Below are 17,180 nucleotides of genomic sequence, written 5' to 3'. Positions count from 1 at the left end.
TAAATTGAGTGTTACCTGACGTGAACTTGAATTAATTAGAGTTTCAATGTGAATATCAAATATTGAGTAGGAAAAAAAAATCTAAGTCATGAAGTGGGTCTTGCTAATTGCCTCTAATATACATTTTAGTTCTTTCCAAGATATTTTCCAAAAAAAAAAAACATTCACTTATTTGATTACATGATAAAAAGTATAGAAAAACACATTCAGCATGTGACATAACTAAAATATGAATCTTTTGGTAAATCGAAAACCAAACCAAATCAAATTATATTCTAAAGTGAATCTACAAATGATATTTTACTATTTTGGCACACCTTTTTTTTCTTCCTATTTTCATTTTTATTTTTAATAAATAATTCCCTATTTGTTAGTGCCAATTATTTTTGTATAAAAGATTCAATTATTAATTTTATTGTTTGGTTGTTTTTATAAAGGTCAGTAGTTTACTTCTTATATTTTATTTTACAATATAAACCTAAAACGCTAGCTTCGCTTGTTTCACTCTATAAAACAAATGAAATTTCAGTCTTATACGGATATCAAACACCAAGTGAAAAACCAAAAAAAAAATTAAAATAGATTCCAGTCTTATTGTTAGTTTAGTACCATCACATTCCCAAATTACCAATCGGCCTCTATTCTTTCTTTTGATTGCTTCTATTCTCAACGTACTCTTTTTTGTTCTTTTACCTCATCGAAGCCTAACTTATCCAGATTCGCGTCAGTAGTGTCCAATACCTACACCAAAGCCTAACTAATCCAAATTCGCGCAGGTGGCAAGGCTCACTCATGTAGCTAAATACTAGAGGATCAAGTTAGATATTACAGTAAAAAAAAATTGTTTACCAGAAACTTAATAGAACATATTCTTTTAAGATTACTGCTACTTGTTTCTTCAAAACACAAATGTTTTCAAGTAGTGTCAAAAGCAGGTAATATATTGACTATCATACTTGCCATTTCCCATCATTTATGTACAGAATATGTTAGTCCTCACTCCTCTCACACAGTAAACACTCCTTAACGTTACTTAGCAACAAGTATATATGTACATCACGCAAAGTTCCCACCATCACTGCTTGAGCGGGTCATGCTCTTGGGAAGTAAGATAGCTTTCAATTGTGTGTAAGCTTTAAGCTCCTCCAATGCATCAGATGCCTTCCTAGGAACATAGAACTGAGATGCAGTGCCAGTTTCTCCCTCTACTTCTCCCTTTATAGAATGTGCAGTATAACAAGTAGAATCTTGACGCAAAGGGGGAGCAGTTCTCAGCATGTGAACAAGGGCACCTACAGCAGCATCTTGAGATTTTCTGGCTGTTGCAGATACTTTACACGAGGCCTCTGAACACTTTCTGCAATCAAGGTTCTCTCTGCATAACAAGAACAGTAAACACTTGTTGAGTTGAAAATCTAAGAAAGAAAGAAATGAAGATACATGTCTCAAAAATGCATTTAAGGCATGATAAAAATGGATCGGGGTCATATCAAAACTACTGAAAAAGGGATTCGAAACCCCAACTTGTACTGATTTTAAAGTACTCTACAATTCCTTACCGCGAGTCAAACACAAGTTTTTAGCTCATCATTACTCCTCTGACACCAAGACACATATATATACCAATTGTTTACCGTTTTCAACTTCCTTAAATCTCACCTGCTAACCTTCCTTCTATTTTCTGCCTTTTCAACTCCTAAAATTACTGCCTGAAGTCCCCTAATTTTTAGGGAGCCAATAACAAACACAATCACAAAAAACAATGTGGTTTTTTTTTTTCCTGAAAGAAACAAAGTGGGTTTTATCAGATGATTAAGGAAAACTTATGCAAATGGCAGCTTTCCTAGAAGGTCAAATCTTCCTGAGGACACTTGCTAAGAAAAGGAAATAAAAGTGCCCAGGAAGGAAAATAGGATTTTCCTAATATCGTTTTTTTTTTGTTTTGATTAATAGGATAGAGTATGATTCCCAATACAATTAGCTAAACAAAGTTTTCTTCCAAACAAATTTAGACTTTTACATATCAGATATGCCCTGAGGTGCATCAAGCACTAAATGCATATTACATCAAGCACTAAATGCATATTGACAACACCAGCTCATATATAGAACAACAGGCAAATAACAAGCATTACAAAACTTGAAAGGGCTAAATTAGAACTCATAATAACCAAAAATCTCCCTTTCTTTCCTATAACTAAAAATGAAAACATTAGGCAAACTTGGTTGGAATAATATATTGTGCTTTTCTCTTTGCATACACTAAATTTTAATATTTCTTTTCCTCCACCAAAATTATGATCTCCTTAGCTTTTCTTTTTTTTTTTTTTTTTTGAAATTCAAAATTATTTCTTCTTTTTAATGAAAAAGCTTTATTTTTTCATGGGAGGCCTCAAATTTGGGGCCTAAGACAGATGCCTTATTTTTAAAGGCATTGAGCTGCCCCTACTCTTTTTCTAAGATTAAAAATCCTGCCAATTTCATCTTCCCCATCTATAACATTGTTCATATTTCAGCACAAAGTATCATGAGAAATTAAACCATTACTCCTAAAGCTGTCAACCAAACATGTTCAAGAAACTTCTCAATTAAATCAGACTAAAGAAGAGAGGAATAAAAAAGAATTTGTGAACTAGTTCACAAGCAACCATAAGCTTTTATGCAATTGCATATCATTTTCCAATCCTTACAATGGTTTGTCGGGAAACTCAATGATGGCAAATGAAGTATAACTTGAGACTTACCATACGGCCTTATGAGGAAGAACCTCACTCAAAATTATAAACCAAAGGCAGTTGTTCTAGTAAAAAATTTTCAGCCAAAATACTGGAGGCAGGGGAAGAGAATGCAAACACTTACATGAAAAAGCAAGCAGCAGATCAGTATTGCTGCTACTGAGAGGAGGAAAGAATCTTTGGGTAGAGTAGGCAAAATAACCATTTGAGCAATAGATTTAGTTGATAGAAGGATGGGGTGGTTTCACTTAAAGCTGTCAACGTTGTGAGGCCTCTAAACAAGACACAACTTTTTCCTGTTTCCTAGAAGTTTGGAGAGAAGGGAGCCAATGCTCAATGCAGACCTAGTTTCCAAAAATAAAGAAAAAATTCTACACAATACAACAAATACCATAAACTAAAGCTTTAGCAGTAGCAAGGTTAAAATCAAGCTGCAGGCCAACTGAAAAAAATATGATTACAGTATGACGAGAGGCATCCAGATAAAGCTTTGCAGACAACAAATCTGAAGAATTTTGCTTTAAGAAAAAGCATTTTCTCTTCTCGTTGAATACTATTTAAGCTTCTAATAAAAACATCCCCAAGAATCAATTTTTATGACTATATCTACATTTGAGATACTTAACTTGATATCATCAAGGAAATATAAAGTTCTAACATGTCCCCACAAAGAAAATTCAACGAACTCAAAACTAGTAACAAAATTATCGATTTTCATGTGTGTGTCTGTGTGCATGTCGTATACATACTACAGTTGACTGGCTTTGTTTGACAAGGAGCCACTCTTTCAGTAGATTTTACTGTTTCATCCAACTTCTTCCAATGAAATTTTCACTTACATCACACAAGAGACAAAACTAAAAAGTGCAAACCTAAAATTATGCAGGAAAACCCATAATAAGGTGCTTTTTCCCCTACTTTGAAAGTTACATGCATAAATAAACACCATTAAATTAAAAGAAGCACAGCACTTAAAAAGCAAAACATAATCTAGAAATAGATAATATATAAAGGGCAGATCAGAGACAAAAAGGCTAAAATAAAGTGGACAACCTTTAAGGACAAAGTAAAAGGGAAAGCGGGCTAATATATAGCTAACACAAGCTTCTTATCTCGCGGAGAACAACTACAATTGTAATGTCAAGCAAAAATTGGATTGGACCTAAATTCACTGGTGTTACAACCTTATTATCTATATCATCTTATTGCAATATCTTTCCATTGACTCATTAAGCGAAAAGAAGAAAGACCCATCTGCTTGATAGACTTTTTGCATATTGGACCTAAAAGTTAAAAAAAGAACTTCAGTTGAAAATTCATATGTATCCCTGAGAGTGATAGCTATACGGCCCCATTCAATGGGTCAAATGCTAACTTTCTCTTCAACGTTTCATCAGAAGCTCAATTCTCAAAACTACCTAAAGTCCAGTTTCTTATGATGTCCAACCTTCTAGACAACAGCTAAATGACCACACATAGTTGGCTCCTATAAAACTAATTATCCTATGACAGAAAAACTTCAACGAAGATGAATCCAGAGAAATAGGGCTTGTAAGAAGATGAATACTTCTAAAGATACAGAACACTCTAGCAAAATTACCTGGCTCGGGAATCAGAAGTATCAACATCATCAACTATAAAAGGACAGGAAAAATCACAGTCATCCAAGTCATCCTGAAAAGATAATCTGCTGCTGGAACTTCTAGAAACTCCAACACGTGGTGAATCACTTGAAGAGAGCACACCTGAGAACCGCCCTGAATCGTCTCTAGCATCTGTAGACACCTGGAAAAGAAACACACAAACAAAAGTTAGAAGCTGGCTGAAGAAGGCTCAAGCAGATACCAGTTTGAAAATAAAAATATTAACCAAAAAATGCACACATTTAGTAAGAAATAGAAACTGCCCACCTTTTGTCCAGGATTAGTAGTCCCAATATCTGACTCTGGAACCCTTAGCAAATCTATTTTCCTTGATGGCCTGATTCCAAAAGGGGATTCATGGGATGAAAAATCATGCTTTGTGCATCTAGGTGACATAGGTGGGAGATAATGCCTGTTTGGATCAGACAAATTAGGAGATAGGTGTCTGGAAGTTCTTCCTATCAATGGATGAGGGATACTGACAGGACCAGTTTCTGAATGCAAACGAGTCTGCACAAGATTTGCACCTGAGAGATATGTGGGTGGAGATGGTGATGATGAAAATGGAGGGGAAAGCTGGTCATCATCAAAACTAGTTGTTTTCTGGTGAGTCGAATATTTGTAGTTAGGTGGAATCATCTGTCCATATACATCACTGACTGAAGTTGAAAACTCATATGGTGCATGGTACAAAGGTGGAGATCCTACATATGGCTGAGGTAAAGAAGGTGCCCTGAAGAGACCACTTGTCCAACTCTGTGGGTGCTGAACAGGTGCTGAACAAGAGGACTGTGTCCTTCTCAATGGAAATGAAGTATTATGAACACCCTTATCCGTTGAGTTCAAAGGGAATGACCTCAGAGGATCAGTGAGTGGACTACCAACATAATCTGTAATGATCTCAGGCGGAAAGGATGCAGAACTCTCCAGGTTGAAGTCCACCAGATTTTCACGATATGTCACAGATAAGGAAAGACGGCCTTGCTGGGCATCAACTGAAGTAAAAGTAAATTGTTTCATCATCTCCTCCTCTGCCCTTGAGAATGGCTCACTAAATGAAGATACCTTAAAATTAATATCAAAATAACAACTCTGACTTGACGAAGATAGTTTCTTGAAGGCCTTGAATGCAGGCAGGAGCTTCAACATTGAATAAACGGAACGGAGTAGTATAATAGACTTCTTGTACATTTTCTTGTAAGAGGAATCACCCATGTGAGGAACCATTGACCTCCGATTCTCACATTGCACGACCCACCTCTCTATAATGGTTTCTGTATATGCCCCTGCAAATGCTTTACCTGAATTGTGCTTCAATGAAGTACAATCTTTATCTTGAACGAGTATTATATCTATTATCGTCGGCTCCCCGTGCAACAGATTCAAGTTTTCAAAAACCGCAGGACGATCTCCCAACACCATATTGAACCACTTGTCACTCCTCTTCACTTCTTCAAACCCACCATATGATCTTATCGAAGGAACCCTCAAGTTCAAAATGATATGCAAGCTTTTTAGAAGATATTGAGCAAGTATTTGCTCAAATCTTCCATATTCACTCTGTGGGTTACTCTGAAAATCCATTTTTTTTGTCTTTCAAACAGATGCCACCACTATCTTTTGGTCCTCAGCAATATACAACTTGGTCCAGTATATTATACCTTCCAAATAATGCATAAACAAAACAGATAACCAACTGGCGATTTGATCCTTCATGTGGGGCACTATTTAATTGAACAAACACCTGAAAACTCTACAAAAATCAAAGGATATCTATATACAACTCCCCCAAAATAAAAATCTAACAGTGACCCATGTAATTTCGGATTAAGGCATAGTAGTTCATGATGATATTCACCCATATAAAAACAGACACCGTCCTAGAAAGAAACACTCAAAGGATCCAAAAAAGACAAAAACTTTATCCGATTTTATCAAATTAAAAAACAAAATCAACCCCACAAAAAACAAACAATCATAGATAAATATGGGAAATTGACACGTATAAGCAATAAAAATTGGAATTAAAACTACTAATTGAACGATTAAAGTGAATTGACTAGACCATGGATTTAACAAAAATAATATAACAGATGATGAAGTTGAGAAATATGGACTTACTTGTAAAGCAGCAGCAACGAAGAGAGAAACCCTGTAGTCGGAGATAATAAGAAGCAAACGAGAAAGAGAGAGATTCCGTATAGCGCGGAGACTGGCCCTGCCCTGCTATGGAGAGAAGAGAAGAAAGAGACCACATACATAAGGACTACTAATAGGAGTGAAATTTTCATATATTTTTTTTATTCAAACAATATCCAACAAAAAAAGATCATTCAAAGTTTGAAACAAAAAGTTTATTCCTATTATATGACCGGTTAATTAGATTAACTTAATATTTTATAATTATATATTTAGATAGTTAATTTTTATATGAAAAATATTACTCCATTCATTTTTTTTTAAATAGTTTGTTTAAAAATAATACTATTGTTTTCCTATTTTTTTCCAGTAAATCTTTAGTTCGAACTTTTCACATGACATATTTAAAATCACAATTAAAAATATTTGGATACATTGGAAATATCTTTCGATCTTTTATTTAAGATATTAAGATTTAAAAAAAATAAAATCTTAAACTCCTTATCAAATTAAAATAGGATACACAAATTGAAATGGAATAACCTAGCAGTATAGATTGTAATTTCCTCTTACTAATATAATAAAATAAATAATTTTTCAAAGTATTTGTAATTAAAGTTCATATAATCTAAACTTTGAGAAGTAAAAAAAACGTGTGAAACAAAGAAAGTAACAATAGTAAAATTGAAGGGAAATTTAAAGTCAGGAGATTTGTAGTTTCAAGGTACAGGCTAATAGGTTACAATTTAAATCCTCATACTATAGATTCAAATCCCCAAGAGTCGGTTTAATGTTCTCATATATTAATATAGTCTCAAAGACAAGTTTATTGTATGATGCTGATTTCATTTGGTTCAATATAACTCTTTTTTGGAGAGAACAATTAAATAATCATGTTGAACTTCATTAATATTAATTAAACTTTAAATGACTTTTAAAATATTACTATATTTTAAATGATGCCTTCACAAACAACTACGAGATATCATTCTTAGAATATATTGGGCATAAAGAAAAAATTTGAAAAAATTATTGAAATTCACAATATTAGTTTACATATTCTCATTATGGTCCTACTCTTTCATAACAAAATTCCCTACTTTTCCATCAAAGCAACTCTGCTGGATACATTATTGTTCAAGAACCCAAATCCACGTTTCCCATTCTCAAAATCTCGCCTTCAATCTCTCTCCATTATCAAATCAGTTGTCAAATTCAAATCAATTTGAATTTCAAACGATTTATATCTCTATTCAACCGTCTGCAAAGTTCAAAATAGGTAGTCTCATCTTTTCATTTTGCTTTCGTATTTTTTTTTGTGTTTTCATCGTTTTGGCTCTTGCATTATGGATTCTCTATCTTTTAGTTTTGGGATTACCCAAATAGTAACACCTAACAATAATTGAATATTTGATTCTGAAGATCTCAACTGGACAGAACTGAGATCTAAAAGGTTGCATGACCCGATAATAATGGCAAATCAAAGTTCTAAGAAGATAAAATCGAAAAAAAAAGTACATGCATCATCTAAAGCAAATGATGCAAAAACACCAAAGAAAATGGGTTGAAAGGTTGCCCCTCCCGTATCTCGACCTACACTACCCGTGGTATGTAAAAAAAAAATTCATATACCATATTTAGAACTTTCTGTATTCACAAATGAAATATTTTTCCCAACCACTATCCCATCACTTTTGTATCACTCGTATCTAACATCACTTTTCCATATTCCTGAATGCCTTAACAAAATCGAAATATTCATTATGAATCTTCATAAAATTGCGCAACAAATTTTTTTGAATCAAGCTTTTGCAGTTTTTTCGAAGAACAGGGAGACTCAATTTGAAATTTGAATTTTCTAGTTCTGTTAGCGTCTTGTGAATGATTGATTGTTAGAAGAAAGAAACATAGATTTGTGGGATTCAATTAGATTTTCTATTTTTAATCCCTTATTTAGCACAATAAACTGATAACAAATGTGTCTAAATTAATGTATCCGTCCTCACAATTATGTATCCGAAAGATACTAAATTAAAGGGATTTCTGTAATTTATTAAAGAATAGAGATAAAATGTAATTTGTATATTATACTGTGTGGTTTGCATAATTTTTACAAATATTTTCCATTTTCGTTGTCACAACCGGGGGGGGATCAGTATATGGCCCAAGCCCAATCTAGGAAGATGTTAGTTTTAGAATTTAGCCCACAAATGTTGAAGATTACTATGAAATAATTGAGTGATTTCGGTTTTTTGAATTACAAGTGTGGATTTATTCTTTTTTTAAAAAACATTGATTTTATGGTACGATATTAAAAATTGTAATTCAATAATTTTGATTTAAATAAAATAATCATTATCATATCAAATTAATTCGATATGGTTCAATTTTGATATGATAATCATAATTTTTTTACTTTGGTTTGCATATACTCATATATATAATAAAGAATTATAATTTCGATTCTTCAAGAGACATCTCAATACATCATATTAACACCCTACAAATGTGAAGTATATTAAAAAAAAGTGCAAGGCATGCAATTCCCTTCATTAGTCTATTAAACAAAGTGAACATCTCAATGAAGACATAGTAATTAAAGTTTGAAAAAATGGTCAAAAATACCTTTCAATTTTGGTTTATTAGTTGACTATACTTTTAACGTTAAAATGAAGTTATTTTTACCCCTACCATTAATAAACTTATCATCCATGCCCCTTTGTGGGCAGATATCCCAAATAAACCAAAATTGACCCGATTCTTAAAAAATGACTTATTCCCCATTTTAAACTCATGCTCCGACCCCTATAAGAACTCAAACCCGAAAACATTTAACCCATTTTTCTTACCCTTCAGCAACCTTCTACAAACTTAAATCCTAACAATGGTGAATAAAGATAGTTACACTAAAATGATGAAAAAAGGAACATGGTGTAGGTGTGTGCGCGCACAAATGTTTTTGCTAAAAGAAATAGGGGTGTTTGGAGAAGAAAATCAAAGGGGAGGACGGGGTGTGCAGATGTTTCTATAAGTAGGTAGGGTATTTGGGGAAGACAATACCGAGCAGGGAGGGGGGTTGTGAATTTTTTTTTATTTTTTTTTGTAATTATTTGGGTGAAATTCATATGACATTGATTCTCTCCAACTATTTGCTTCTAGCTCCGATGACGATGGTTAGCTCCGAAAACGGCCCTAGCGGACCATCTACCATGATGCCTCTCTCCCTTTTTCTATTCCTCCATTAATAGTGTCATCATACTCGTCTAAAAGTGCTCAGATCTGATCAATTTTTGTGTTCTAGGTGCTGCTTCGACAATATCTTTGAAGTCACGTCACGCCACACCTCCCTCTCTTCCTTGTTAATGCTGAACCCGATCAACAAAATCATTCCTCCGGCAATACTTCATTTTTTCTGATAAAATTTATTGAACGTTGTTTTCATTTTATTTTTCTCCTATCCTGAAGTATTTCTTGGTTGCTGGTTCAAATGAAGAATCATGACAAAATTATACTTGGGAAACACAATTGCAGAATTATCATGACGGTAGCTTCAAATGTTTTTTTTTAGAATGGGTATGAAAAATGGGTTAAATTATTTAATTTTTGGTTAAGATAGATAGATGGCTTAGGCATGAATTTTAAATTGGAATAGGTCATTTTTAAGAAATCGGGTCAATTTTGATTGATTTGGGAATTTCTGTCTACGTAGGGGCACAAATGATAAGTTTATTAATGGCAGAGGTAAGAATAACTTCATTTCGGTAAGGGCATAGTCAATTAATAAACCAAAATTGAGGAGTATTTTTTACCCTTTTCCTTTAAAGTTTCAACGTTTTTTTATGCTAATATTATATTATATATTTGATAGTATTATAATAATATATGAAATGTATAGATAGCTATATGTACTTCAGTATTATATTAGATATTTCGGTATTCATCTTATAAGTATATTGAATACCAAAATTTTTAGAAACATATATTAAATACCATAATATTGAAATTATAATATTAAAAATTGCAACTTTGAAATGATATTCGATATTTATCTTACTATGTACATTCCTAACAACAATAGCTTAATTGCAGCAAAATATATATATTTTTAGTGATAATTAACATTCTTTATAAATGTCATAAAGCTTATAGCGACATTGGATTCAATGACAATTAACTTATTTCGATGATATGTTTTAACACTTTTTCTTAATATATATTTTATAGCCGTTAAAAGTTATTTTTGTTGAGTGAGACTGTAACTTGTCATCGAGTGTATTTCAAAGTCCTAATCCAATTTTTTTTTTTTTTTTTTTTTTAAACAACAATGAAGATTCTATTTCAAAGCAAAAGGTTACAGAGGAGGACCAAACCTTACCTCATACAAGAGTAGCTAGAATGGTAAGCCATTCTTACAATTTTAGCTTCCTAATTAAGATAGAGCAAAAGAGGAAGATTGTTCCTAGTACAGTTAGGTTTCCAAGAAGAGCTCAACCAGGATCGAAGATAAAAGTGTTTTTCCTTAATTTGATTCTAAAGTTTGGACGAGCTTCTTCATCATTCTTCATAGTGGCTACAATCTTCCTTGGTAAGTGAAAAGTTTCAGTGAAGAAGTCATTTTTCCTATCAAGCTCCGCATAGTTGGCCAAGAGATTAGCAGTGTTATTCCCTTCCCTGAATATATGAATGAACTGAAAATTTCCCTTTGAAGTCATATTATGGATGTCATTAATTTCCTCCTTAATGCTCCATGTTGTAGTTGTAGATTTGTTGATCATGTTAATCACAGTCAAGGAATCAGATTCTATAGTAAGAACATTGAAACCGTGATCAATACACCATTTCAATCCAATCTTGATAGCCCGTGCCTCGGCCAAGTTGTTAGAAGAGTGACCAAAATATGCTGTGAAAGCCATGATCATATGACCCATATGATTCCTCAAAATACCTCCACCACCGGAACTTTCTGGATTGCCCTTAGAGCAACCGTCAACATTAAGCTTGTATTCTCCGTAATTAGGCTTACTCCACAGGACGGGGGTGATATCTATCTTTGGCTTGATATTCTCCATCATCCGACAAATGCTTCGAAATTTTGTGGGAATCAAGATATAGTTTCCTAAATTCAAAATTTTTTCTTGTAAACTTTATTTGAAACGTAATTTTCCAGTAATATCTCTTTGTTTAATTTAATTACTCCATTAATTATGGAGGTTCCCCAAACTTTGCGGAATCTGCTGTTTGATAAGAAGTCCCTGTCTACGTGGGTTTTGGCAGTCATATCTAAATAAATAAATAATTAATAAATCAATGCATATTTATAATATTAATTTTTATTTGTATTAAATTAAATAATGCATAACAGGTCTATTGCCTGTACTTTTCAGTTAATCTAATATATATAAATAATTTATATTCTTATCTCAATATTTAGCATATTTAACAATGATTTACTAATTAATTAATTTGATTTGTTATAATAATCATGTAGGTAAGTGTTTGCCCTTGGGGAAATATTTGTGTTAGTGATAGTTAGGGGTGTGCATTCGGTTTTTCGGTTTGGTTTTATATTATTCGGTTTGAGTTTTTCAGTTTTTCGTTTTGAAGAAGTGTAATCCAATTCGAACCAAAATAAATTTGGTTTGGTTTGGTTTTTCTCTTTTTGGTTTGAGTTTTTTTCGGTTTGGTTAATCGGTTATGTCAATAATAGAAACATAACAAATTTATATTTGCAATTTAAAAAAAATTATATATATATAATATTGAATTTCTTAAATATACTTTTTAATATAAATTACAAGTAAAACGTAAAATACAATACTTAAAAGTATATCAATTATAGATGTCCAAACATAAAAAAAAATAAACTAAATCATAATGAAAATAACTAAAAAGGGACAAAAGTGGTTAACTCCAACTTAAATCTAAACACACACACACACATATATATATATAATATAATTCGGTTTTTTTGATTTTTCGGTTTTCATTTTTCTAAATCCGAAACCAAACCAAAAAACCAAACAAAGTAAATTATAAATCCAAAACCAAACCAAAAATCCAAAAAATCAATTCAAATTAAAATTCGGTTTTATTTGGTTTGGATTTTCAGTTTAATCCAAATAGTGCACACCCCCCTAGTGATAGTACTCATCCTTCTAGAGTCCATTATTTTTGGATGTTATATCCTACGAAATTTCGATAGAATACTACACCACAAATGTTCTCTAATAACTTAATTGCCGCTAAACAGATATTTTTAGCGGCAATTAGCATTCTTTGTAAGTGTCTCTAAAGTCTATAGTAATGTTAGATTTAATGACAATTAACTAATATTGATAAAGATTTAGCAATCTTTGTTAATTTGTATATTTATTGTCGCTAAAAATTATTTTTATTATATATGTAGTGTAAATGACTTAACTTTTATGTAATTCTTAGTTCTAACTGAATATAATTGTAGAAATATTATGATAGGTTTAAGATGTGGAAAGATAAATAAAATAAAAGAACTTTTTTATGTGAGTTTCTTTGGGCACTTTTGATTCTTTTGTTTCCTGATAATTTTATTTTTAGCTTTTGTGATACTTAAATAAGTATATTTAGATTTTAATTAAATAAAAGGTGTGTTTTCTCGATCTTCTTATATACGAAGGAAACAAGTTATATTAGGACATTTTAAGATTATATTATTGTCAAAAATAGAGTAAAAACAACTAATAATCATGGGATATTAGTGAATAAATACAAGAAAATAAGTCACAAGCTTAATATAATACATGAATATTTTATGTATATCTACCTAAATATAACTATAAAATTATCTTATCATGATATGTTTATGATCATAATCTAACATTAACTTTAGTTATGTGCTACTTTGCTTTTTCAAAACTTTATATTCATTCAAATATTTTCGTATAAATTACTTTTATTATTTCAAAATAAATATCATTTTAACTTATTTTATGTTTATTAAGAAAAACAATAAATTTGAAATATAATTTATTGAATTAATCTTATTTATTAGATATTTCTCGAAAATTAAATATCATTTAAAAAATAAACCTTCCATAGTATATATGACAAGATGTATATTGAAAGGAAGAAGAGTGTGAGAGTCGTGAAAATTGCGGTGAGAGCATGGCAGCATTTTCACACTGTTTACGTGTCCAATGACGCACGCATTATTGTTGGTTGATGCATAACGGAGTCGGTTGTCTTAGTACTAATTTTTCTAACGAAAAAACTTATTCGCATTGAATGTATATATTAAATTAATGTATTTTTTTATTATTATGTGATTTAATAAAATAAAATGTATGTTAATTAATTAAGATTAAATAAAATAAATTGTAAATTTAAACACATGACATGCATGTATTGAATTGGTGTATACACCGATGCAAATAAGTTTTACCCCTAGTTTTACTCGATATATTAAAAATAATTTTTTTTCAATATTTTATTTTTGACATTATTTATCTTAAATATTATGATAAAATAAGCGTATCAAAGTACAAGTATTTTTGTCTCTAGAAGTGTCACAAATACATTGAACCTGGACATACTCGGTGTGTATAAAACCCAGTCCAACTCCACCGTTTTTTTGCATTAGTTCCAAACCACAAAACAAAGCTACCTTTGTCCCTGTATTCCTAATTTGGAGCAAATTAAAATTAAATTAATTCAAAGCTATCGTATCTAAAATGGCTCCGACTATAGCACTACCTTTCTGGGCCCAATCGAAACCTCCCGTCGGTGAAATCTCCGGCGTACCGGAGGCGGAGGTGCTTAGAAAGAGAAACGAAGAACTGGAGAAGGAATTGAAGAAGAGCGTAGAGAGAGAAGAGAAAATGAAAGAGGAGTTGCAAAAAACATGGAGGAGGCTGAAGGTGGCGGAAGAGGCGGAGGAACGCCTTTGTTTTCAGCTAGGTGAATTTGAGGCGGAAGCTGTAGATCAAGCTCGGGCTTATAGAGCCCGTGTTATTAATTTAACGGAACAACTTTCAGCCGCACAAAAACTTCTTCAATCACCACCTGCTTCTTAGTAATTTTCTCGTTGATCTGTAAAAAAATTTAAAATTATAGTATATGCGTGCATACTTGTATATTGGATCAATTTTTCTTCTTCTTAATTCTTATTTCCGGTGCATGATTTTTTTTTATTTTTTTTTTCTGATTTCCCGTTTCTACACTTGTATTTAATTTGGATTTGAGACCTTTTATTAAGCATAGATGATTTTTTACCATTTTGTCGTAACTTTTGCTGGTTCAGTGTGCGAGTGATCTGATGGTGGTGATTGTATCTCCAAAGGTGCATACAAAAATTTGAGAGGATGAATTCATTATTATAAAAATGGGCAAGGATATAAAAGATAAATTTGATTTTTAATAGTTCTTGTCACAAAATTTGTTGAACTTTTCAAATTGCAGGTGCAAAACTAATTTTTATCTATTAAAATAAAATAAAATAATTTTATTTATGATTTCGTGTCGAATGTATTTATATTGGTTGATGAATCAATTGATGGTATATTATGTAATCTAGTACTATTAATTTTAATATACATATTTGGTTGTAACCTAATATGACTAATTAATTAAAATGGCAAATATGCTAATTAATATTACTATCTCTGTCCATTTTTATTTGTCATACATGTTGCATTTTTTGAAAGTTAATTTGACTAATTTTCAAAGTTAAATTAAATTACATTAATTCGATATTTTAAATAAAAATAATTAAGATATTCAAAAACTATACGAAAAGTCTATAAATTGCAATTTCTTGCATAGCAAGATGATAAAAAATATATCGTAAATTATTAGTCAAAGTTCTTATAGTTTGACTCTAAAAAAGGAAACCATGACAATTAAAAGTGGACTAAAAGAGTAATCACTTAGAGAGGTGTTATCCAATTTTAGAAAGAAAAAAAAGAAGATAGATATAATATTGAAATTTCTAACCTCACTTAAAAAGATGCACTCAATTATTATTGCATTATATAATATTTTGAATGTAACTTCACACACACATTCGAGATATATATTATGTGTGTGAACTTACATTCGAAATCTTTTATATAAATATATATTAAAAAAATAAGTATTTTTTTAAAAAACATAATACTACCGTATATAATCTCAAAAGAAATAATAATTAAAAAAAAATCTCAAAAGTATGTTACTATTATTCTCCAATTCATATTGTACGAGGAATTTTAGACAGAGAAATAGTCACACGTACTGGAGGAATATTGAAATAGTGATCAGGAAATTCAAACTCAAATAGTCGTTATTCAAATATTACTATTATTCACGTATTCACATTGTTACAGCAAATTTAGGCAGAAAAATAGCTAGTCACATATACGCAAGGAATATTGAGCATAATTAGCAAGAAGCTGGCAGGAAAAAGTTAGGAATTTATATGGAATATATGTTACGTGAACTTATCATATAGTACGTACATGCCAGGGGGAAACCTTCGCTTAGAAGAAAAAACCAAATATCATGTTTTTATAGTCATATAAATATTAATGATATATTTTAAATTATAATTTTTCTTATATATATAAACATGCATTTGTAGTCAAATATACTATGTCATATAAATTGAGGTGACTAAAAGAATTAGATTCTGGACAACAAATCCATTTCTAATTCAGTGACATATAAAATAGCTCCATTGTACTCCACCCATACGCCCACCACGAATTTTTTTTAATTCATCATCGTTAATGCTTTTTAAATTTTACTGTACCTTATTGTAAAATTTATTAATGTTATGTAACGATATATGAAAAGTTTCATTTTATGTTGTGCTTGTTTATAATAGTCCTAATTATTCTTTACCCAGCTATATATTTTTCTAATACATATAGTTCTACTTCATATTTCAATTGTTGGTATATGACATTATATATATGACGAAAAACAATATAATTTAGGGATCCAAACATTATATCTTTAAACAGTACGATATATATAATATAATAAAGCACCAAACATTATTAAATGATACGTAACAACCATCCAATAAAGGTTTATAAATACGCTTTAACTGAAAAACAGATTGGTACGCTTGTTACTCCATCTCGAATTAGGAGTCGGACACATCCGTTCTTTCTTTTTTATTTAATTTTGGCGCTTATCAACTGATTCCAAATTTTCAATAATTTAATCTTCTCCTTTTGATAAATCAACATGAATGCTACATGTATNAAAAAAAAAAAAAAAAAAAAAAAAGAAGACTAAGACTTTTAAAAAATGTTACAACGAAATTTAGCACAATCAATTGAAATAATCTCCCACATTTTTTTTTAAAGAAGTATTGGAAACATTTCTAAATTTGATGCGAATTATCAGTTTTATTTTCTAAATATTGTTAGTCTTAAAAACACCCCTTTACTTGACTAACTAAACTTAAATATACACCCTCGATCTTGCAACATGAGTGAAATACACCCCTAAATTCTCGTCAAGTTTGGGGGTGTTCTCAACACTTCTCTCGACTTTTTATCAAAAGCTCTATGCTACAAGAGTTTAGAGTTTGACACCACTTGTTATGTTATGTGGCAGACCGTGGATGNAAAAAAAAAGAAGACTAAGACTTCTAGAAAATGCTACAACGAAATTTAGCACAATCAATTGAAATAATCTC

At 31.1% G+C, this 17,180-nt stretch overlaps 2 protein-coding genes across 3 annotated transcripts; one reads left to right on the top strand and one right to left on the bottom strand.

Moving 5' to 3' along the window:
• Nucleotides 1-869: 869 nt before the first annotated feature.
• LOC125873276 (autophagy-related protein 13a-like) lies at nt 870-6,634 on the bottom strand. 2 transcript variants are annotated; one of them, XM_049554177.1, is made up of 4 exons: nt 6,500-6,634; nt 4,646-6,122; nt 4,336-4,520; nt 870-1,375 (listed from the first exon to the last, which is right to left on the bottom strand). In XM_049554177.1, the coding sequence occupies exons 2-4, from the start codon at nt 5,960-5,962 to the stop codon at nt 1,057-1,059; spliced, it is 1,821 nt and encodes a 606-aa protein (XP_049410134.1). In that variant the 5' UTR covers nt 5,963-6,122; nt 6,500-6,634; the 3' UTR covers nt 870-1,056. The 2 variants fall into 2 exon arrangements, with proteins under 2 accessions (XP_049410134.1, XP_049410135.1); XM_049554178.1 differs by having other exon boundaries at nt 4,646-6,131; nt 6,500-6,629.
• A 7,497-nt stretch (nt 6,635-14,131) lies between these two features.
• On the top strand, nt 14,132-14,755 carry LOC125874089 (protein RESPONSE TO LOW SULFUR 4-like). The gene has a single exon (XM_049554899.1). The coding sequence runs from the start codon at nt 14,224-14,226 to the stop codon at nt 14,563-14,565; it is 342 nt and encodes a 113-aa protein (XP_049410856.1). The 5' UTR covers nt 14,132-14,223; the 3' UTR covers nt 14,566-14,755.
• Nucleotides 14,756-17,180: the final 2,425 nt, after the last annotated feature.

The sequence above is a fragment of the Solanum stenotomum genome, chromosome 8 (assembly GCF_019186545.1).
Source record: "Solanum stenotomum isolate F172 chromosome 8, ASM1918654v1, whole genome shotgun sequence".
NCBI classification, from domain to species: Eukaryota; Viridiplantae; Streptophyta; class Magnoliopsida; order Solanales; family Solanaceae; genus Solanum; species Solanum stenotomum.
Note: the sequence above shows the minus strand (reverse complement) of the source record. Positions and strands in the feature narration are given on the sequence as shown.

Bases quoted from the DNA above. Each gene is read 5' to 3' on its own strand.
- LOC125874089 (XM_049554899.1), top strand. From the start codon at position 14,224: ATGGCTCCGACTATAGCACTACCTTTCTGGGCCCAATCGAAACCTCCC.
- LOC125873276 (XM_049554177.1), bottom strand. From the start codon at position 5,962: ATGGATTTTCAGAGTAACCCACAGAGTGAATATGGAAGATTTGAGCAA. The intron at 4,521-4,645 runs GTGGGCAGTTTC...TTTCTTTTCCAG, and splicing joins CTACTAATCCTGGACAAAAG to GTGTCTACAGATGCTAGAGA. The intron at 1,376-4,335 runs GTAATTTTGCTA...CTTGTTATGCAG, and splicing joins ACTTCTGATTCCCGAGCCAG to AGAGAACCTTGATTGCAGAA.